This window comes from Nothoprocta perdicaria, unplaced genomic scaffold (genome assembly GCF_003342845.1).
Source record: "Nothoprocta perdicaria isolate Ctin4 unplaced genomic scaffold, notPer1 scaffold_347, whole genome shotgun sequence".
NCBI classification, from domain to species: Eukaryota; Metazoa; Chordata; class Aves; order Tinamiformes; family Tinamidae; genus Nothoprocta; species Nothoprocta perdicaria.
The window spans coordinates 138,887-160,672 of record NW_020455585.1 but is presented as its reverse complement, the minus strand read 5'-3'; the positions used below and the strand labels follow the sequence as shown (position 1 = coordinate 160,672).

The window sequence follows — 21,786 nt, the reverse complement described above, 5'->3', positions numbered from 1 at the left end:
ATCCTTTAGCAACCTTTTTGTTTTGGGGACTGTCAGAGAAATCAAGGTTGGGGGGACCCTTCCAAGGYAGAGTGGAAGGGAACTCCCTCTCTGGTACAGGCTTTTCTTACTCCACTTAGAGCAGTTTGCAACAGCTGGGAGTATGGTCATAAAGGAACACTCTTTAGCTGCACCACAAGTCCTAGTTTTGGGGGTTTTCAGCTAAACATGATGCTAAGCCACCAATCCACATCATGAGTTAGTTGTTGTGTCCTTAGGAAAAAGAAAAAAAGGACATTAAGAACTGAGAACCTCAAAGGGAAGAGCACTATCAGTTGCACCCTCAAAAGTCAACCTCAGCCAAGGATAAGCAACACACAGATTAATTCCACAACCAGGCAACGAGCCAACAGGCTCCACTGGTGCCTAGAGGCAGGAGGGAAATACTCACAGCTCATCCAAGCAGCCCTCGGGTTTTTTGAGCCGGTGTCCATGGAAGAGGTACTCATASATCTCATGGTTCTGCACCCCTGGATACGGCGTCATCCCTCGCGTCGCGATCTCCCACATGGTGATGCCAAATGCCCACTGCAAGAACAAAGGGGAAGCGTGTTGAAAGGGCATTTCCAGGAGGGATGAATGAGACTTTTCATGGGGAAAGGTCATTTCCTAATGTCCACTGGGCTTTTGYACAATGCTAATAGCTGTGTCTCCAACCCTGCCTCCCCCAAATTTGGAAATGAGTGGCACAGAACAGCCCAGCAGGCCACTCAGAAAACCTATTCCAGGACATTGTGCAGGCAACAAAAGGTCAGTGCGTCTTGTTACTGACACCCTTCTCCTCCCCACTTTTTGCATTTATAGGGTACATAAACAACCATAAAAAGCTGCCTCAAATGTGCGCAACTCAACCCAGTTGCCCTCAGGATCTGCCCCCCAACTATTGACTCCTGCTTTTTGCATGGCCAACCGTGTTTACCTACCACGTCRCTCTTGGTGGTGTAGACACGGTCGGCCAGGGACTCTATTGCAATCCACTTGACTGGCATTTTTGCTATTCGCCCCTGACGATAGTAATCACCACTGTARATCTTCTTAGACAAGCCAAAGTCTGCCACGCACACCGTCATGTCGTCCCGTAACCTGTCGGGAAGAAACGGGGTCAGAAAGCCCTGGAGAGGCAAAGGCAGCAAATAAACACACTGATGTACGTGTCTCCTTGGCATGCGTTGTGTGTGACGGCTGCTCATCGCTTTCTACAGCTTAAAAATGACAACAAAAAGGGAAAAAAAATGACAAACCAAATTCTGAGACACCTCAGATTGAGTTGTTTTCCCATGCTTCTCAAGAACAAGGAAGAGTTTATTTAAGGAAGCCCAAGGTGAATGTTCATTGCAAGTGGTATGAAACCACAGGGTCCCTGCTGTTGTTCGTCTACCCATGATGAAACAGAGGAAAAACAAACTCACATGCAGTTCCGGGCTGCCAAATCCCTGTGGAGAAACTGTCGGCTGCTCAGGTACTCCATCCCTCGGGCAATATCAACCATGAACTTCAGCAAGGTCTGCAGGGGCACAAACTGGGAAGGGGGACGGAGGTCAGAACACGCAGGTCACTCGGGAAGGACACARCAGGGCAGGTGACCATCTCAAAAGGATAGCCTTAATCAGCTCGAGCACTCAGCAGGGTCACCAGGGCCTCTGGGGGCTGAGACCAGAGCAGGGACAACGTGCATGGCCCCTCCTTGTAAGAAAGAGAGATTTGCCCTTTCTGCAGGAAGCCGGCCAGCGCACGGGCCGTGCTGGTTGCTGCAGAACTGCAGGGTTTGACTTGCCCCAGGCTCTAGCAGAGGCCGTGCTGTCTGAAACACCTCCTTGTTCAGGGCTACTGGCTGCACTCCTACTGGTTTAGCTATTCTTGGAGAAAACAAGGAGGCCACAACAGCAGCCACCGGGGACTCCGTCATCCCTTGTGGGCTGACAGCCTCAGACCACGAGATTTATTGAATCACAAACCTGCAGGAGCTGCACGTGTGGGACAGTTGCTCTGGAAATAACACCAAGCACTGCTTGCCAGGCTATCCTGCCAGGCAGAAGGGCCTGTCCTGGCAAACCACACATTGCTGTGGTCTGTGTTGGCAGGGCATAACCATCACACCTCTGTTTCCTCCTTCAGTTTTTTGGTGGTAGCCTGCAACTAGATATTCTTCCTCCRTGCCTTTCCCTTCAGCTGCCTTAATATTGCATGCTTTTGGAAAAAGCTCTACCGAAAAGGACCCCAGGGTCCTGATGTAGAGCAAGCTGACAATGATTCAGCACCGTATCTTTGCATCAATAAAGACCGACCTTGTAATAGGCTGCACTAGCAAGAGTGCAGCCAGAAGGTTGAGGGAAGAAATCCTTCCTCTTTATTTGGCCTTGGTGAYGCCGTATCTGGATACTGATCTGTTGCTCCTCAGTATTTGAAATAAAATTACCCCTGAAGGTGCTCAAACATGGRAACAGGAGCCCAGAGAGGCTGTAGAGTCTCCATTCCTGGAGATGCTCAAAATTTCACTAGAGTAGACAAGCCCTGAGCAACCCCATCTGCTTTTGAAATTGGCCCTTCCTGAGAAGGACATTGATCTAGAAGTCCCCTCCAAGCTAAGCTCTTCTATGATTATGTGGTTGTGGGTACCAAGTCTTCCCCGTGYCTGGAAGTCTTTGGTTTCTGAGCGAAGCACATAACAGGCATAACTCAGCCCTGGTGAATTCTGGAAGCAGACCACAGGTTTTTGTGGGAGCTGGATCCCACCATCGTCATTTGACCAAGGCAGGAAGCAGGACCACAATCAAGTTCTCTGTGTTCTCAAAAACAAAGGCAGCTTTTGCCTGTTGTCCCAAAGAGACACAGTCCCACCCCACCCCTCCCAGACGCAGGGCTCTCTGCTCCCTGCATTCATTACCTGGGGGGCCATCTCCAGCCGTGAACGAAGCAGGAAGCTGTGTAGGTCACCGTATTTCATGAATGGGAGAATCACCATGGGTTTGGGGACCTGCAGAGAGCTCAGCTCAATGCACACACCTGCAAAACACAATTTTCAGAGCCCTGTGGACAAAGTACCACCCTCCTCCCACAGGTACAAGAGAGCTGAGCACTCCCCCATCTAGCTCCATAGCCCAGGGCCAGGAAGCCCATCTCAGCTAGAAGGTRGGGAGAGCAGTAGTCCGTACCTAGGAGCTTGATGACATTGGGATGGTCGAAATCCTTCATGCACGCTGCTTCACTGAGGAACTCTTCTATTTCCCTTTGGGAAAAGTTATCCACTAGAAAGCACAAGAAATGAGGAAGTTTAAAACAAAGAGCTTTAACAGCCTAAATCGCTGCTGCCATCACCCTTTACTCCAACACATCTTCCATGTAGAGCAGAGGGGAAGGGGCCACCAAGACGACAGAGACAGACAGAGGTGGACTTCACACTAGCTTTTGGTCTGTTCAGCACAAAACAAAAGCAGGGGGCAGCCCTACCCCATTCATGCAGTAGCAGCAGGGTGTACAGAGGCAGTGGGGTGAGGAAAAGCCTGCATTTGATTAGGGACACCAAAAAGTCAGGAGTATCTCATTTAGCAGCAAATGAGCCCTGTCACCTCCTGATGTTTCAAGACAACCTTGGTCAAAAGACATGAAGATCCTTTGGTGGGGAACAAAAAGACCTCAGCCTTGACTGCCATCAGGAAAAGGCATGTGACAACCCACACACCTTTCCCCCTGTGTCCACCATGTCTTCTCCTCTGCCGCTCAGCATTTACTCAGCATCTCCTCAAATCACCTTCCCTGATTCAGTCTCTCTCTGGTTGGCACCCGGAGCTGTGACAGGGGGATGCAGAAAGCGASAGCAACATTTTCCCAGTGACTCCACTGAGCCACAAGGGTCCAGAGGTTGGAATCTCACAAGGAAGCACAGAAAGAATGGATGGATGYGGTGGGAGCTTAGAGCAAGGATCTCTCACATGGTTTTGATGGGCACCATTAAGTGTTACATGGTCTAGGGTAAAAGAAAGGAAGATCTGGCATCTATCCCTGGGAAGAAACAATATTAAGTAAGTGTTTCAAGGCGAAGGCAACTTACACTTCATGGTCTTCACAGCCACCTTCTGCACAGGGCCTTCAGGCTGGCTGAGACGTCCCTCCATCACTGATCCAAACTCCCCTGCAGCATGGGAAAGACGTAAACATTTTTTCCACCCTGCAAAGCATTATCCTTTAAGACATCATTACATCTTCAAATGATCTGTCAGGCTGTAAGATGGAGGCTTCATCCCCCACRGACTGGCTGGAGGAGGTTTCTCTCTCCTTAGTGGCAGAATGAGGACACAAACACAGGGGTCCTAGTGCTTGGTCATCTTGACCCACCACCTCCTCCACAACCCCTGGGCCTGGAATTGGAGAATGATGCAATGGAGAGTACATGAAGCAACAGTTACACTCCATACCACGCCAGCTTCATGTCCATCCCCAACCTGCCGTCCCCAACAGCACCTTCACTCACCTTCTCCCAGGATCTTCCCCAGGCTGAGGGCATTTCGGTCAATGACAACATCCTGYAGCTTCTGCTGGAGGTCGTTGCTGACACCCAGGCTGCCCACTGTAAGAGAAGGGAGCAGGAGCTCAGCTCACCTCTAGCACAGACTGCAGCCATGGGACAACCTGTGACCAAATGCACCAGGATGCTGTATGGTATGTGAATGGGTGAAGATGGTCAAGGGCCAGGACTTCAAAGTTTTGGTATACCAAGCTTCTGCTGATGCTCATGGGCTGTCCAGCCAGAGATGGAGCATAAACGTTTTGTGTCTGGCCAGGAAAGAAAGCCCAGCTTGGCAGACAGATGAGAAGCTGGAGAAATCAGGTCTGTACCAGGATACACACATTTACCGCTAGCTTGTTCTGTTGCCTCTGCTGAGATATCCTCTGTCACCTCCTTGACAGTGGAATAAAGGAAAAAAAAATCACTTACGTGTAAGTTCAACAGCTCTGCGACAGTAGGACTTCTTAGCCGTGTAGTTCACTGCCAGCTCTGAATCATTTCTGCTGAAAGCATTCCTGGTGGAACAGAAGGAGAACGTGCTGGGCCACACAGGGCTCCCGCTCATCTATTCAAGGAAGACAGTGCTGCAGCTGCAGGGATGGGTGACTGCACCATTACCAATGAGCTCAAGAGTAAAGAAGGAAATACACATTTGCCCAAATCTCTTTCATTTCCCTCTTACTGGATGAGTGCCATTGCTTACAATGTCTGAGGAAAACAGCTACTTGATAAGCATGGCTCATCTATAAAGGAGTTAGTCACAGAGATATTTGGGGGAGGAAATGGGCTACTCATTTCCTACACACACACGCCAGCGGCAGGAATATGGTGTCCAGACCAACTGCTTCCTACAGCAAGCTGTTTGCTTGTGGGATACACAACTCCAGTGTGTCAAGGCTCGGTGCTAGCACGAGAAACCATCATGATTTTAGCCAAGAAGAAACCAAAAGGGGCTCTAAATCACAGCCCTGAAGCAGGCGTGTGCCTGCGGCTGGGACGTGCCGTGCCACCTCTCTGATGTGGGACCATGCAGGGGTCCAGCCCTGGAGAAGGACAACACCTYGGCTGTTGAAGACCCTCCAGGGAACTACCATTGCAAGGAGGGAGAGATTTCCATCACGCTGTACCACTCACAAAGGGATCCTGATGTACAGTCAGTTCCTAAACTGGGATTGGGGGCAATGTCTTGGGAGAACAAGTAGGTGTGATTCCTTACCCAGCTCAGAAGAACCCCTTCCAGAAATGATGCTCTTACAAAGGAATTACTTAGATTTCCGTTTGACATTGGGCATCAAAATGATACTGGTTATAAGAAAAGCTACAAACACCATAATTATTTATGCCACATGCTCTAGGTGTCCCTGCTTGAGCAGGAAGGTTGGACTAGATGATCTCTAGAGGTCCCTTCCAACCTTGAACATTCTGTGACCCTGTGATTTCCTACTGAAAATAGCACAGGGCAGACAAATGCCATCAAGTCACAAAGAGTGTTGGTTTACTGCAGTAGAAAACAGTCCTTTATCTACATTACTAAGAACACAACTAAATGCAGTCCAGTGGGAGCCTCTTTGCCTGAAGGAGGCTGAGAATCGAGACAAGTCTGACACTGGATGCACGTAGGATCATCACACTCAGATGCTGGACCAGGAAAGGTTTGGTGCTTGACGAGGCAGGAGAGGTTTCTCGAGGCCTTAAGGCACAGGATATTATGCATCTTTGCRCTCTCATCACTGTCAAAAGGTCAAGAGCAGCCTTCCTGTAACAACTGCACAAGTCCACTTCCCTTTAAAAGTAGGAATAGCGAGTGAAAGGTGAACTGCTGGGCTATGGGAGGAAGGGAACCACCACGCAGTAAAACCACAATCATTCCTTCACCACCAGCATCCAAAACAACACCTGCAGGAACGACAGCAGTCCTGGAAGCAGAAGCCTCCCTACATGCAGTATCAGATACAAGCAAAATGCCCCTGCCTGGCCTTGCCCCAGGGGCTTCTGACCTGCRCAGCTCAGCACACAACCACAGGCTGGTTTCCCCTTGCCTTACCCGTATTTTGTCTCCACGCATCTTTTCTGGATGACCACAGACAAGCAGAGGAGCAGTCCAACGGAAACCGTCCCACAGATGAAGCCCAGGGCTATGATAAAGGAGTCTGCATTCCTGGAGGCTGCAGTCGAAGAGGGGGCTGAGGTTATTAACCCTGAGAAGACATTCCATAACACACATAGGAGAGACAGTCAGTCTGCAGCGCGCTGCAAACGGGGGAGGATTTCYCTGTGGCTGTCACCAAACCCAATCAAACTCATATAAGGGCTATAAAGGAGATGAGGGCATGAGGAAAACAGCCTGTGCACAACATGCATTGACACGTGGGTTTATCTTGGCAAGGCTGAGTGGCACGGAAAAAGCAGGTCTCTTCCAGTTGCCTTTTTCCTTGGGCTTCCAAAACATGCTTAGGATCCCATATTCCTAGTGCTTTATCCACATAGCTTGGCCCAGGGCAAAGACATCCCAAGGGGGACACGGTGCTGCTGTGTGGCATTGGCAGAGCACAACAGTGGTGGCAGTTTCTGAGCAGACAGGCAGAGCTAGAGGGCAAACAGGAGGCGAGCAGCAGGCTGGCAAGATCCATTGCACCCGTGCAAGAGATGGGCATCTCACCGTCACCGCCAGGGATGAAGATTTCCACCGGGCTGCTGAAAGGCCCCACTCCCCCCTTGGAGACGGCGGCCACGCGCACGGAGCAAGTGGCATTTGTGGTCTCCACGGGCAGGATGGCCACGCTGCGGTTCTGCTGGGCTTCCAAAGAGGTGTTCTCCTRGAAACAGCAAGAGAAGAAGAGCTGAGGGAGCGAGCAGCCTACCAGCCAAAGGCTCCACAGGAGTGAAACCCCTGGATTCACGGAGAATTGGCCCCTTGCTAAGGTTTTTCAGGGCTTTGCCTTGAGGAGCCTAGAGGAAACAGAGCAGCAGCAAGCTATTTATGGAGAATAATAGCTCTTGGAGGACCGGATGGGATTAGGAAGGGAGCTGAGCGGTGTTTCCCACTGAACCTCTTTGCTTGTCACGGCAGTGGGGCAGCCTTAGCCAGAAAAGAGGCAAAAGGCAACACGTGGAAAGCAGTTTTGCAGGGAAGGAGGCAAGATACTGAGGCTTGAAATGCCTCTCTCTAATTCCCTCCCTTGTGCAGGATGTCAGCTCCATTCCCTGTAAACACATATCTCCTATAGCCACTTGGATGTCAACCTCCATTTCCACAGCAAGATGAAAGGCATCTTTCCTGCTGTCGCTGCGAGGCAGCTTTGCAGGAGCTGCCATAAAAGCCACCACGACACTGTAGCTCTGTCCCTCGGTGCACCCCRTGCTGCCTCTTATACAACCCAGGGGATCTGATGCCCGGGCAGAGCCAGCCCCATCCGGACACAGCGGGTGCTCTGTGCTGCTGCTGGCTGAGCGCCAGCCTCCGCAGCGCTCCCCTGCTCCAGCGGGGCAGTGCCAAAGGAAAGCAGCAGCAAAACACGGCCAGGAGGAGCAACACGCACCTTGGCCATGGCCTTTGCTCTCCCAGCCACTAAATGCACTTGGCTGGGTCTGTATAAGCCTGCAAGCCTCAAAAGCAACAGGGCTTGGCTGCTTGCTGGCAGCAGGAATCCGTGCCAGCTCTGCTGGCATTTGGGCACCGCGCTCTTGGTCTCACCATCAAAGAGCTGCAGAAAGTGGATTTCGGAGCAGATATTTTCTCACTGTGGTTTTGGGTCGAGCTAATAATATTCCCAGTTTTAGAGCGCGTCTCCCTGCTTGGTAACAGCGTGTTCTGTGGCACACATTTTTCTCCTTGATAAAGCGGCGAGTCATTCTTTTGCCTGCAAATTCCCTGTTATTTCCTGGTCTTCTTGTGAGTCAGCCAAACAGCTGAGAAAGTGCCTGCCTCTGCTCCACACTGGCTCCCAGCTGCAAAGCTACTGCTCCGGGATGCACAAAACATCTGGCAAACTGGTGTGGACAGCAGAGCTTGGCTGTCCCAGGGCCAAGCAAAAACAGGCACRGAGGAGATCGGGTGGACAAGGAAATAAGTGCTCAGAGGGAAGTGAATCTCTTTTTACAGCCAGATGAAAGAGCCACAGAAATGGATGTGAAACATGCACGAGCACCAGGCACAAATCCATGCACGCTGGTGGAAGATGCTGCCTTGTGAAACCTGCCTCTGTTGGCACGTGTGCTGCTGGCTTGGCTCCTATTTTCCCTTCCTTTCCCTATAGCTTTGCTTTCATGGTATCCTTAGGYGGAAATACATATGATATCACTTCACCACCACCACCTCAAAGGTGCACTGGTGTCCTTTAGCATCTCACACAGCTCTCCCGTGTCATTTAAGTACTTTTTGCTGGTATCACACAGCCTATGGAGACACTACTTGCTGTAATTGTGCCACATCTGCGCCCCAGGAAGGAAAAATACCTGGCATTTCACATTTCATATTCATCCAGGGACAAAGCTCAGAAATGTTTTTTTTTTTTGAGAGGGAAAAGAGCTTCATTTGATAGAAGGCTCTTGCTTTAGTTTGCTTGTCCATGTGCTCCAGCAGAAAGATCGTAGGCAGCCTGGCAGGATGCTTTTGAGCTTAAAGGTTAGAATGCAGTAAGGTTAGAAAGCTCCCAAGTGCTTTGGAGAGAGATTATGGCACAGGCATAAAACCATTCCAGTGTTCCTTAACCCTCTGATGGCCTTCATGGAAAGGAAGTGTTGGTCCTTGCGCTAGACTGTGTTAGCCTGACGTCACCGCTTGCGTTTTCACCCTTCCATAAAACCCATAAGCTGATTAAATGACTCAGCAATGAACCCAACTGCAGCCTCTCATCTGCAAAGAGCACAGAGGAAATCTCCCTTCTCCCCCTATCTCCCACCCGCTACACCTCACCAGACGTTGGGTTTTGAGCCTCCCGAGAGCCAGCGTTAATGGGAACAGCCATTTGACCTCATCTCAAAGTTGTAACTGCATTGTGTAAACACTTTATAAGAAGCAAGAAGTCTCCCAGAGCTCAGAGGGCAAGTCTTGTTTGTTACTTATTGCTTGGGAGGCAACAACTGTGTCAGCGATTTCTTTTTTTCGTGATAGTCACAAGACTGTAATATTGTTTCCTTGACTTCGTTGTGCTGGATCTATCCATGCCCCTTTTTAGAAGTACAAAAGGAGAACAGAAAACGCAGCGTCTTACAGAAAAAGAGTGTGAGTCAGTCCTTCCACACAGAATATAGGTYTTTGGAGGCTCCCTGTGCTTGCAGCTTGGGACAGAGGGTGACCAAAACACAGTGCAGAGGCGATGACTGGATATAGCCACACAGTTTTGGTGTGTTCCCTGTTCCCCAGCCACATGGAGAGCCTGGGCAAGGAGTCAAATTCTCCCAGATGCCTTATGATTAGTTCCACTGATAAAATTGCCAAGGGATGCACCCAAACCCTGACCATCACTCCAAAGACAATGCCAGAGATTTTCRACACAAGAAAGAGCAACTCACTTCTATGATAGAGCTTCTGATCAGCAGTAAGGTACCATGGTGGATAAATATCATCTCCTTTAAGCAGAATTCCTTCTTCCTAACAGTAATTATGTGAGAGGAAGAACTTATTTACTGTGAGGGTGCCAGAGCCCTGGAACAGGCTGCCCAGGGAGGCTGTGGAGTYTCCTTCTCCAGAGACATTCAAAACCCTCCTGGATGAGACCAAGTGCTCCGTGCTCTGGTGTCCCTGCTGGAGCAGGGGTTGGACTGCATGATCTCTGGAGGTCCCTTCCAACCTCAACCGTTGTGTGATTCTGTGACTCTGTGATTCTGTGAGTTAWGCACACTTCAAACGCACGTCAGAAAGACCACTTGTACCAAAGAAGTAGAGATGAGAGCACAAGACAACAGAAAAACTGGCTCAGGAAAAAATAAAGGGAAGCACCAAGGTGAAACCTGACTTCAGTGCTTGATCTCTGAGGGCTTTTGCTATGCTTTAGTTACTCTTCCCCCGTCCYTTCATGACTTACCAATCCTTTGGAGCCCTGGCACCCGTACCAGATATGGTAGCCCTGCAGTTCCCCGTGTATCTTCTCCAGGGGTGGTTTCACCCATCGGATCTCCAGGAAGGAGCTGGATTCATTCAACGACACCGTGACGTTCAGCGGTGGGATGTTTGGAGCTGTAGGAATCAGAGAGAAAGAAGGTGAAGGAAGTCAGGCAGAGGTGTCCAGCCCCCACTGTCACCATAGGCTGACCACAAAAGACTCCTGCAGATCAAGACCTGCTGCCTAACGAAGACCCATTCTCAGTGAGTTCCCCTGCTCCCACACCTCTCCCATTCCCAGCAGCTCTATCTCCCCCCTCAGCAGCCAGACTCCCATACTCAAGGTGCTGCTCCCTCTTTGCAGAGCTCCCAAGGGCAGAATCAAGGAACAGGGCAGAAAGACTCCCAACAGACCTTGTATTGGCATTATGAAAAGCCAACCAGAAACACATAATATTTCTTACAGCCTTTGGCATTTCCAGTAGACGACTGCTTGTGGGTAAATCTCCTTTCTCCATTCAGTAAAGATGTCCCACCTTGGAAGCACCCATGACTAGCACCTCATCCAGGCAGCCCTGCACCAAGCACAGCTGCACGACCTAAATGGGGAAGCCCTTTTCAATATGAGCTACTCATTTCCTACCTCCTTCAGTAGTACTGGCTGTTATCCAGGGGCTAAACGCCGACCAGCCAACTTCGTTTTTGCAGGAAACACTGATGTTATAGAGCACCATGGGCCACAGGTGCTGGATGTGATACACATGGGGAGGCACCGAGGTGTTGAAGAATTGGAGTGAGACATTGGTTTGTGGAAGAGCTTCCTTGACCTTAATTGAAAAAAAAAAAAAAAAAAAAAAAGAAAAAAAGCAGTCCACAAACAGGGATTAGTCAGCAACAACCTGCAGGGTGAGACGCACAGCAGGAATTTCACATCTGTAAACAGGATCCAGGGCTCTGCCTCTCTTGCTGCTTCATTAAAACTGCACCAGGGATTTGTTCTTGGAAGCCATCTCATCTTTACTTAGTGCAAAGCCAACAGCAGGCTGATCAGAGAGCCTAGGGCTAGGTCCCAAACACAAGAGAAGAAACAGTCGCAGCAGGGACAAGGCAGAGGTGTGTAAAAYGGTGACTGCTGTGGAAAGCGGAGTGAAAAAATGACATTTCTTGTGACATAAGAAACAAAAAGAGTGCCCAAGAAAATTACCAGGCAGTAAGTTTCAAACAAAGTCAAGCCCTTCTTTTTTTTTTCAGAGAACACATTGTTATACCAGAGAATTTATTGTCACAGAAGCTGCAGAAGCCAAGATTATAAACTGGCTCAAAGTAGAGTTAGACAAATTCAGGGTGGACTGGGCTGCCAAGGCTATTAAAGATAAAGATCTAGTAGAAAACAGCTTGTTGAAGAGCTTCCCTGCACTGCTGGGCTGTAGGAGCCCATGTAACTGCACCTGCCACCCCATGCAACTCTCCAGAAAGTGCCCCAGTTGGGTTGGATCTGTCAAATGCATCAGTGAAGCGCCGGGAACAAAATAAGTATCATGGTCAAGAGGCTTGCTGTTGAAGGGTTTGCAGTTGGACTTGATGATCTTAAAGGTCTTTTCCAATCATAATGATTCTATGATTATGAGAGCAGCTTGGGACAGCAAGAATTGCAAAAATGAGGGACACTAGTGTGAGCAAGGCAATGGGTTTGGAAGACAACCCAAGCTGGGATGAAATGGCCTTGAAGGAACAGGCTTTCTCCCAGCTCTTGGCRGTTTTTTTCTCATCCCACCTATGTTGTAGTGTGGATCACAAGGACAAAGTCTCATAGTTCTTCCTAAAGCCTCTGTAACATAGTCTGGGGATTGCAGACAGCCTGTCCTTATGCTTGAAGAATGAGAGCACCTGCTGGGAAGCCTGGGCCACAAAAGACAATCTCAACATTGACATTGTGAATATTTTCCAACAAAAATGGAAAAGACGGGCCCTTCAGTCTCATAAAGCAGGCAGGATCAGGACTCAGGAGGTCAAAAATCCATGGCAAAATACTTTGATGTGTTCTGGGGGACCAACAACGAGAAGAACATGCAAGCAGCTTCTGCAACCACCACTGACACTGGCCACTCGGCTGACTTATCTCTATCCTAAAATTGTCTTTCCGTAAACAATCTATCAGATCAATGCACGAGGGAAAAAGAAAAAGGCCCTTTACAAACTTAAACAGCCGAAACCTGTTAGGTGTGATAACAACAGCTTCCATTTTAACCACTCATATGTTCAGAAATTAGTTACTCGGCCGCACCACGGCCACACTACCCAAACCAGGGGGTTATCAAAGGGGATAGGAGCAAAAAGGCTTAGTCACAGTTATGTTTTTGCCAGGAATATATCTCCTTTTCCAATTTGAAAGGCTMCTTCCTAATGACAGATCATGAGCGTGAAGTCATAGGAAATTCTTTGGCCCTCCACCCCACTTCCTGAGCTCCAACAGGAACATACAAGTGGRTAGTGCACTAAAATTACCTCTGTAAGCCCTTTCCTCCCTGTCCTTTCACTTTTGAAGATGTCACACAGCACTGGGGGAGACTGCTGAGAGGAAATGGGAAGAAAGAGTCTGTCCTGCTGCTTGTTTTCACTGGACAGCCCTTTGCTCATCAGCAGGTCCTACTAGAGCTCTGGCTAACGAGAGGGTATCAGGGAGTCATAGGAGGGTATTGGGCCAGATCTGAACCCGGATCTCAGTGGTCACCACTGTCATCCAGATCCAAACGCTTGTTCTCCTCCAACAAAATTTGGAGGAGAATGCAACTTTTGAAACAAGCGCCTAAGACAAATTGCTCTGAAATTAAGGCTAATAAATACAGACTTATTTGTAAATGATAAATGATAAATGATGTAATGTAATGATGTAATGTAAATGATAAAACATGTAAAAACATGATAAAAATGTAAAAAAGAGAGAGCAGGTGGAAACTTCTTGCAGGACTGCATGCATATAGATGGCATTCATCAGGAGGCAGACCCATCAGCTCCTCAGGAGTGCAGAACCAAGATGAGCCTCCATCCCAAAAACCCCACTAGGAAGACAACCTGGTTGAGAAGCGTTTAATGTAGAAACTCAAGACTTTCAGTCTCCCAAAAAGCTTCTTGGACCAGTTTGGGGCATTTCTCTAGGAGGATACATGACAACCTGACTGTCTCACTCAAAGATCTTGATTTAAAATGCCATCTAAGAAGTTCACCTTTCTCTTCTTGATTGTAGAGGTATTCTGTAGATGTCTAAAATGGGACAGGATGAACTTTTGAGCTAACGACTCACATCTTGAGGACCAGGACTAGAATCCTGATCCCTCTGCCCACTCAAACAGCCAGTTAGGCAGTGGCACCCAGCGCAGACCAGTTTATGGCTCAGTTCCAACCACATAATGACCAGGAAGCACCTTTGCACCACAGAAGAAACTGACCTGCATCATTGTAATCCACCACCTCCATTCAATTTATCTTTTTGCTTCATCAAAGCCTCTCTGCCAGTGTGCCACCCAGCTCTGCCACGTGGCTATGCCCACAGACTCTYCGGGGAAGTTGCAAGCCAGTGGAAAACACAGTTGCCCTTGAATTGGATGGCACAGCTGGCTAAAAGGCAAAAGTTTGTGGCTTCCTGCACATTTTGCAGGCACAAACCCAYGTGGGCACTTCCCAATGGTGGGCTCTGCTGTTCCTGATGCGCCTTGTTTCTGTCCCACTCTACCACATTGCTCCTGGGATGAAAACCTGCTTCACAGTTCCCTTTGTTGGCTTCTCTGTGGGATGTCTCTTGCAGACTCTCTGTTCTTGTAGTCCATAAGCTGACAACTTAGCCCATAATTGATCTTCAGAAGCAACTTCAAAGGCTTCTGCCCACCTCAACAGTGCTCCAACTACCCCAGGTCCCAGCCTAGGGACTGTTCTCTGCTGAGCCTGGACCACTTAACTGATTTGACCATAAATCTGCTGGCTACCCAGATGGCAGGTCCAGGCAGGATAATTCTTCTTTCGAAACCTCTGGAAAACTCTGACTCAGTTTGCCCAAACCAATGGCCTTGGATCATGTCAAGACTGTGCAGAAATACTGATTTCTACCTATGCTTGAACATCCAGGAATGAGCAGGCCATAGAGACAAGGGCCACGTGCTTACCTGGACACTGCAGTTGTTGAAAGCAGAGAAGGCATCAAAGCCTGGGACCCAGGACACCGCGATGCTGTGGGCCGTTCTGTTCAGGACATGCACGCTAGTGGGTGCAGAGGGTATTCCTGGAAAGAAAAAGTGGGTTCACTCTGCTCTCATGCTGCCTAAACACCCCTGGCTGCATGGGGAAGCAGGCTAGTTTTGCCCGGAAGCAGCATGACACTGAATAGGCCCAAGTGCTCTTAATTCTCCAAATTTCCAGGTTGCCGAAGTCCCAGGCTCCAAGATGGGGGAGCTGAATCTGGTCCTTACGCCTTGARCTGGAGGTCTGTGGGATGCTCAGCCTATCTCAGGAAGACAGTGRGGCTACATTAGCAGTGGTACACGTGGCTGAGGGTCTCTGGGATATGGGATATATCCCATATCCCATATAATAGATGGGATATATCCATCTATTTCATCAGCTGAAAACAGCTCTCTGGGTGACATATTTTGGGAAACACCTCTCTTGCACTGCCAGAGTTATTTCCATCAGGAATGTCAAGAATTTCCATCATATCCTATGGAAAATCATGAGCATAGCCCTGGATGTGCTCCATCCAAGGGAACAGTGATACAGTCCTTCCGAAACCTACTCCAATTTTGACAATTCTGCTTTCCAGTGTGCTTTTTGGTGCCTCCTCCACGGCTGCAACACTGGGGCTACGCTTGTACCAGATGACAGAACACCATTCGATGACCATGCTCTTACGTGCATCCTGTTTGATTTTTAAAATTAGGTTTCGAGCAGAGAAAAAATAAAATAAATCCTAAAAATCTGCTTTTCTGCTAGTTTAAGAGTGATTATTGGGAAGAGTGGAGGCCAGGATAGCTCCTGCTAGATACACCCGTACTGAACAGGTAAGATTATGGACACATTATGGACATTATGGATTATGGACACTTACCTTTCACATTGACCTGCCCTGGGTTGGATGCAGTCAGCCCTTTGCTGTTGTGAGCCTCACAGCTGAACAGAGCTGTTTCGTTAAGACCTGCCGTGGGAAAAACAAGGAGCTGCTCCCTGTGCTGYATAAAACACCCCAATCACACCAACCTGCTCTTCACAGAACACTCTTGTGGCTTCCTTTGCTTTACTTCCACATTCTTCTTTTCCAGTAACACAAAAGACCCCTCTTTTTTTTTTTGCACTAACCACTTCCTCCACGCCTTCAGCAGCACGGTGGCTGAAGGTGACCCGCAATGGTCCAAGTCACCCACTGTCTGCCCCACGGGCACGTGAGCATGGCCACTGTGAGATGTGTCAGAACGGACAGGACTGGGTGTTTTTATGGATCCCTTGCACAACCTCCTGAGTAAGCACTTGCCTGTTATTCAAAAAGGGAAAGACAGAAAGCAGAAGAGCCCACYACCATGGCTGCAACCAAATGACTTAAGACTTGTTGAAGATTGCTCAAATCCCCCTGCTGATAAGACTGCTTCTTGGGGTTACTGGAAATACCCAAGTGCAGATTTCTGCTTGTTATCCCTAGAGTCTAAGCAGGGCCTGTGTGAGATGACCCCAGCAAGCCACACTGCTCAGGACTTCAGTCTTGGGCAAAGGGCTCTTCTGCAAGMGCAGAGCTTCTCTCCAGGGAGCTCTATCTATGAGCATTCATTCTCCTGCTGCCTCCCCCAAGAAAAGTTCAAATTGTGTGCAATGCTCACAGAGGTTTTAATGCAGCTCAGAAATCCTCAAAGATCTGCATTAAAGTGCACAAAATCCGCCACCTGCACCTCCAGCCTACTTAGCCAGGTATACTGCAGTGCTTTGGGAGGTTGGCTGCAAAAAGTGAGGGTGTGACTCACTGGATGGAAAATGGGGAGGGAGATGATCTATCAGCCCGTTCCACTATGCCAGCACATCCCATTGCTGTTTGGGTAATATCCAGGTCTTCATTTTAGAGCCTTTCCCTCTCCAGTGGAAGGAAAAAGAGTCCCCTGTAGCTGCAGAACTGGAATGAACCCATTCATTGTGGACTAATCCAAGTCTGGAGAGAAATCAAGGATATTTGGACACCAGCTCTAGTAGCACCAGGATACAATCCTGAGGCAAGAGCCTGTTACTACGGGAATTAAAAACAACTTTATCTGGGTTGATTTGAGGGAAATGCCTTCCTGTAAGTGCAACATGAAGAACTTTGCTGCTCAAAAAAGCAGCAGTCTCTCTGAGTTCAATAGGACTCCTGGGCCAGGAGGGAGACTGTTCAAACGACCCGACCTAACAGTTACCAACCGGATGCAGGAAAATCCAGGCGGAATGAGTCACTTCTTCCGGCTTTCACTGTCTTTTAAAGTCTATCTTTGGAAGCCAAGTGAGTTATAGTCTAGCTGCTAATATGCTACTGGCCCCCTTCTGAGAGCAAACCAAGAAATTCTCCCTCATTTCTGCATCTGCAGCAAATTCACACTAGGATTTACGTTGCAATGGGAGACTCTTCTCTCTGTGCTCCACCAACCTGGCATGGAAACATGATGCAGGGACCAGCACTTGGCCTCGCAGAGACTGAAGAGCAGATAATCAGCAAAACAGTCCACAGCAGCTGCAAGGTGGCTTGGCTACAGGAAAAATAGGCTTGTTGCGTAGGACAGAATTTGTGTGCCCTTCTTGTGGGGGAGAAATTTCTGCAGCCAAAGGCAGCTGCATGGGGTTAATGCCTCCAGATCACCTCTGACAGAGCAATCCCCAAAGCTGCTGAATTAGCAGCACAGATTGATGCCAGCCAGAGCAGCAATGGAGAGGGACAGAGGCAGTTTAGCTACGTGGCTTAGCAATGGAGGGGAAGCTCAGGAGATAAAGCTCAACAGGGACGAAGAGATCTCTGAAGGTCACTAGTCCAAATCCCCACAGAGACATCTTTGAAGTTAGATCCAACTTCTAAGTTACATCAGGTTTCTYATGATCCAGTTAAGCTATGACTATCYCCAAGGATGGAGATCCTACAGTCTTTGGGTTCCTTTTCCAGGTGGAGAAAAGCCCTCAGAGGATGGAAGTGATCACAGACAGGACAAGGAATGAGCTCCCACAAAAGACTGGACCTTGGTCTACTTTGCATTCCCCCAATGCATTCCTTTTGCTGCCCCAACTTGCAGGAGCAAGTGCCGTGTGAACTGCAGGGCTCTAAATTAAATTGACTATAGCATCTAGGTACTCAAAGAGATGCCCAAATGCAGAGCTAATCGTGCAGCAGAGGTGTCCAGCACCTACACAAATGCTCTGTGAGCTCATGAAACTTGCAGAACTCAAGGATTGAACTCAGGGATGCTTTTTATCCTGTGCCTCCTTGACACCATATCGGCTGGCAAGCCTTGCATCTGCCYAGGTGGAACAGTCTGCCACGGGCCACCACAGTCCCAAAACATTAACTCAGTCCTTGACAGCACAAGATTACAACCTCCCAGCCAAGCACCAGATGGTGCCAGACACATTCTTGCCCTTCTCTTTCAGAAGGCAAGATGCTATCAGGCTTACCTGGCACAGTCAGCACTGACGGAGAGATGTGAGGCTTTGCGTTGACTTGGATGTTGTTCCGAAACCAGTAGATCTCCACAGGCTCTGGTGGGCCCACGGCTTGACAAGTGAGGTTGAAGGGGCTGTTCTTGGTGACATTCAGCTTCTCAGGCTGACGAATGAAGTGTGGGAGCCCTGTCCGGATGCAAGTGGTGAAGCGAGAGATTCAGGGACCACAGCACCATGTGTGTGGGCAACAACTGTAAAAACAGGCCCCAAACTGTCCCTCCTGGAGTTGTCTCCACGCCCAGCAATAAGCCCTTTCCTATCCAATACTCTCCATTGCTGATGGAGAGCTAGTACTTCAAAGTCACAGCCCCTGGGGCTGCTCCTCAGACAGATGTCAGCAGATCCCACAGTTCCAACCCTTTTGCACTTGCCCTCTTCCAGCTCACCTTCTAGCTGCACGAAGATCGGATCAGATGCAATCTCCACATTGGAGATGTTCAGTTTGCAGACGTAGGAGCCGTTATCTGAGCGCTGGGCAGCATGGATGCTGCAAGAGAGAACGGAGACCATATAAGGGCTTTGACAGGGAGACTTGTCCTGCAAAAGGCTTCCACAGAAAGACACAGCAAAACTGCCAAGTTGGAGGTGGCTTTGAATCAGCACCAGCTAAACCAGAACACACATCGAACAAAAGYTGGGTTTCCAAAACTAGGCTTCGAGGACTGGGGAGGGTCAGAATGAAGATTATTTTGCTCCTGCCAGTTCTGCTGGCACAGCCTTTAACTGCAAATGGGCAGGACGGGCAGAGCTCAGGCAATGAAGTACAGCAGTTTGTTTTCCACCACAGTTCATTGAGGAGAGCCCCTAAGAAGAGCTAAGCTCTGGCTATTCAGCGACAGCAAACTTCAGTCCTCCCTCACCCAAAGCAGTTTCCTACAATCCCAGTCCCAACCGCCTGTTCTTGCCCTCCAGCCTCTCCCCCTACCCAGCGCTCCGGGGTCCTTCCCACCTAAACGGGAARGTCTGCACCACTTACCTGAAGGTGGAGGTCATCGCCACCTCCTCCTCATCCGAGATCTCGAAGTGGCTCGTGGCGATGCGGTCCAGCGTGTGCATCTCACGGCCGTCCTTCCACAAGGAAATGCCAGGCATGTCTGGCCTGAGCAGCAAATGAGGCACTTTAATGGAGCAGTTGAACGTGACGTCTTTGTGCTCATTAATCACAATGTGTCCCACTGTGGGGTTAAATTTAATCTGTCCCAGGGAGTTGGCTGAGGGCTCTTCTTGGGTCTGCTTTAGGCTCAGGTGAGTAGTGGGACTGAAGTCTCTCTTAGCACGGTGGGATTCTGCTGGCAGTGCTCCTGCTAATAGCGAGAGGTACGGCCTGAGCCCTTGGCTCCTGTCAGCATCACCTGCAAAAAAAGACCCCAGTTTTGTTACCACCAGCCAGGAACTCTCCTAAAAGTCCCCCCTCCAAACCCCAGCTGCTTCGACTAATAATTAACGGTTGCTCGTCTACAGACGCACTGAAAATTCAGAACCTCTAAGAGAGGTCTTCTCAGATGGATACCCAAGATGGTAACACGGAGCTGACGGCTCCAAGACTGGATGGACAAGAAACACCTGGAAAAAAACGCTTCAAATAAATGAGAAAGAAGGGCTTGATTGCTAGGACATCTCTTTGGCAGGGAGAAGGTAGGGGCTGGAGGTAGTTATTTCTGCTGAATCACACCCTGGGGACTGGAATAGAAAAATAACCCTGAGCAGGAGGAATCTGGGACACGATGCTTCAGCAAACCCCCCTTTGGGGGTCTCATCCCAGCTGATGGCAACAGCTCAGGAGCCGGATTCGAGTCTGGCTGTCTCTAGCTAGCTCTGACCCAGACATCTTCTCCCTGGACCTACCACCCTTGGCATGGGCAACATGGACCTCAGCTGTCCAGATGYCCGAAGGCCCAAAGCAGTCGGGTTGCAGCCGCCGTGCTCAAAGGGCAGGATAAAAACAAATATATAAATAAATGAAGGCATCCAGCTGACCTGTGCAGGATTTCAGGGGCACTTTAAGGCATTTGCTGGGCCAGCCTTTTCTTTCTGCTCAACCGCTGGGAGTCACGGGGTGGTGTAAGCTGATCCTGCTCCTTTTGGTTCAATTAACATGACCATAATGAAGGGGGAAAGGGCCTCAGGCAGTGAAAGACCCTCCAGAGGGGGRTCTGCAAGTTTGTTTTTAGGCTATTTGCATTGAGGTGAGCAGAGCAGCTTGCAAGAGCAACGCATAGAGCAGCGGGAACGCGACGGCTTGTGGGCACGGGTGAAGGCACAGAGCAAGAAACGCTGCTTGGGGGTATCTTGGTGCAACTGCTCTGCCCAGCTGGTAGCTGCTTTTTAGCAGAGAGACGCTCTGGGAGCCCATCACAAAGACATTTCTGCAAACTGCCTCCACTGAGCTGCTTTCAGAGCGAAAACACACGGATTTATGAAGAAAGGCATCCAAATGGTGTGTAGGAGCGGGTGCTATTTAGCACTGCTTCCCCCGTGCYGCATTCCGCTCGGCAGACTATTTTTTTCCAAACATTTTTCCCAAGGGAGGACTCTTTCAAAGGGCTCCATTCTCCCACCTACAAATTACTTAACATACAAAGTCCTCCGACTGCCTTTTCCCTCCTCCCTCCCAGCGCTTCCCACGCCAGCCAGGCAGGAGCAAGATGAGGAGCAGCTCCCTAAAAAGCAATTCCCCCAAAACCAAACTTCTAAGGGARGGGATCTACAGAATACCCAAAAAGCGGATGCTTTCAGATGCTTTCATTTCCGAGCTTGAGGTTTTCCCAGGTAAACCAAAATCCCTAGCAGATTGGTAAATCTATCTCGCCGCTTTCAACAACCAGGGGCTTTGTGATGGGCAGAAACTTGWTCTAAATTAATATGCTTCCAAAGAAAACCACTTACAGTTTTAAAAAGAGAGTCGTGCAGGTAAAAAAAACAGCCTTTTTACTCAAGCAGGGCTCAGGTGAACTCGTTTTGAGCAAACATTAGTCCCAAAATATCCAACAACTCCAAGCTTTTCAGGCTGGGTCATTACTATTGTGAGTAACGGAGCATGCACTTTTCGGGCAGCCAAGAGACACAACCTCGTTTTGGGGCTGGATATCTGCCTTCACTAAATTGCCCGCTATTTTTAACTCTCCAGAAATGATAGTTCTGGAGAGAAATTTGAGGAGTGTTTTAAAGTCATATCCAGCAGCGCTCCCTCATCCTCACGATCCCAACACAAACAAAGGCCACGCGGAGGCTTCGCAGCTTTCCCGCGAGCTTCCCGAGGAATCCCGCAGGGATTCCTGCCCACGGGGGCACACGGGTGCCCACGCTCCCGGCCTTGCGCAGATGCCGCTGTGCCCTCCGTGGGCTCTGGAAAGCGAGGCGGGATTTCTGGGAACTAACCCCTCTAAGTGCTTTAAGTTTAAAGAACTTCTAAGGGAAAAGGGCATCTTAGCCACAACTTGTTGACTGATTAATGAGGAGAGGAGAGGAGAGGAGAGGAGAGGAGAGGAGAGGA

The 21,786-nt window shown here is 49.3% G+C and overlaps 1 protein-coding gene across 1 annotated transcript; it reads right to left on the bottom strand.

Annotated features, from left to right (window-relative positions):
• Positions 1-426: 426 nt before the first annotated feature.
• Positions 427-19,507, bottom strand: MERTK (MER proto-oncogene, tyrosine kinase). Its single transcript, XM_026044027.1, has 17 exons — positions 19,270-19,507; positions 18,680-18,780; positions 18,246-18,419; positions 15,682-15,768; positions 14,744-14,859; positions 11,230-11,413; positions 10,570-10,721; positions 7,203-7,359; positions 6,588-6,741; positions 4,973-5,058; positions 4,508-4,603; positions 4,088-4,168; positions 3,192-3,284; positions 2,924-3,042; positions 1,449-1,558; positions 963-1,122; positions 427-567 (listed from the first exon to the last, which is right to left on the bottom strand). The coding sequence occupies exons 1-17, from the start codon at positions 19,383-19,385 to the stop codon at positions 427-429; spliced, it is 2,127 nt and encodes a 708-aa protein (XP_025899812.1). The 5' UTR covers positions 19,386-19,507.
• Positions 19,508-21,786: the final 2,279 nt, after the last annotated feature.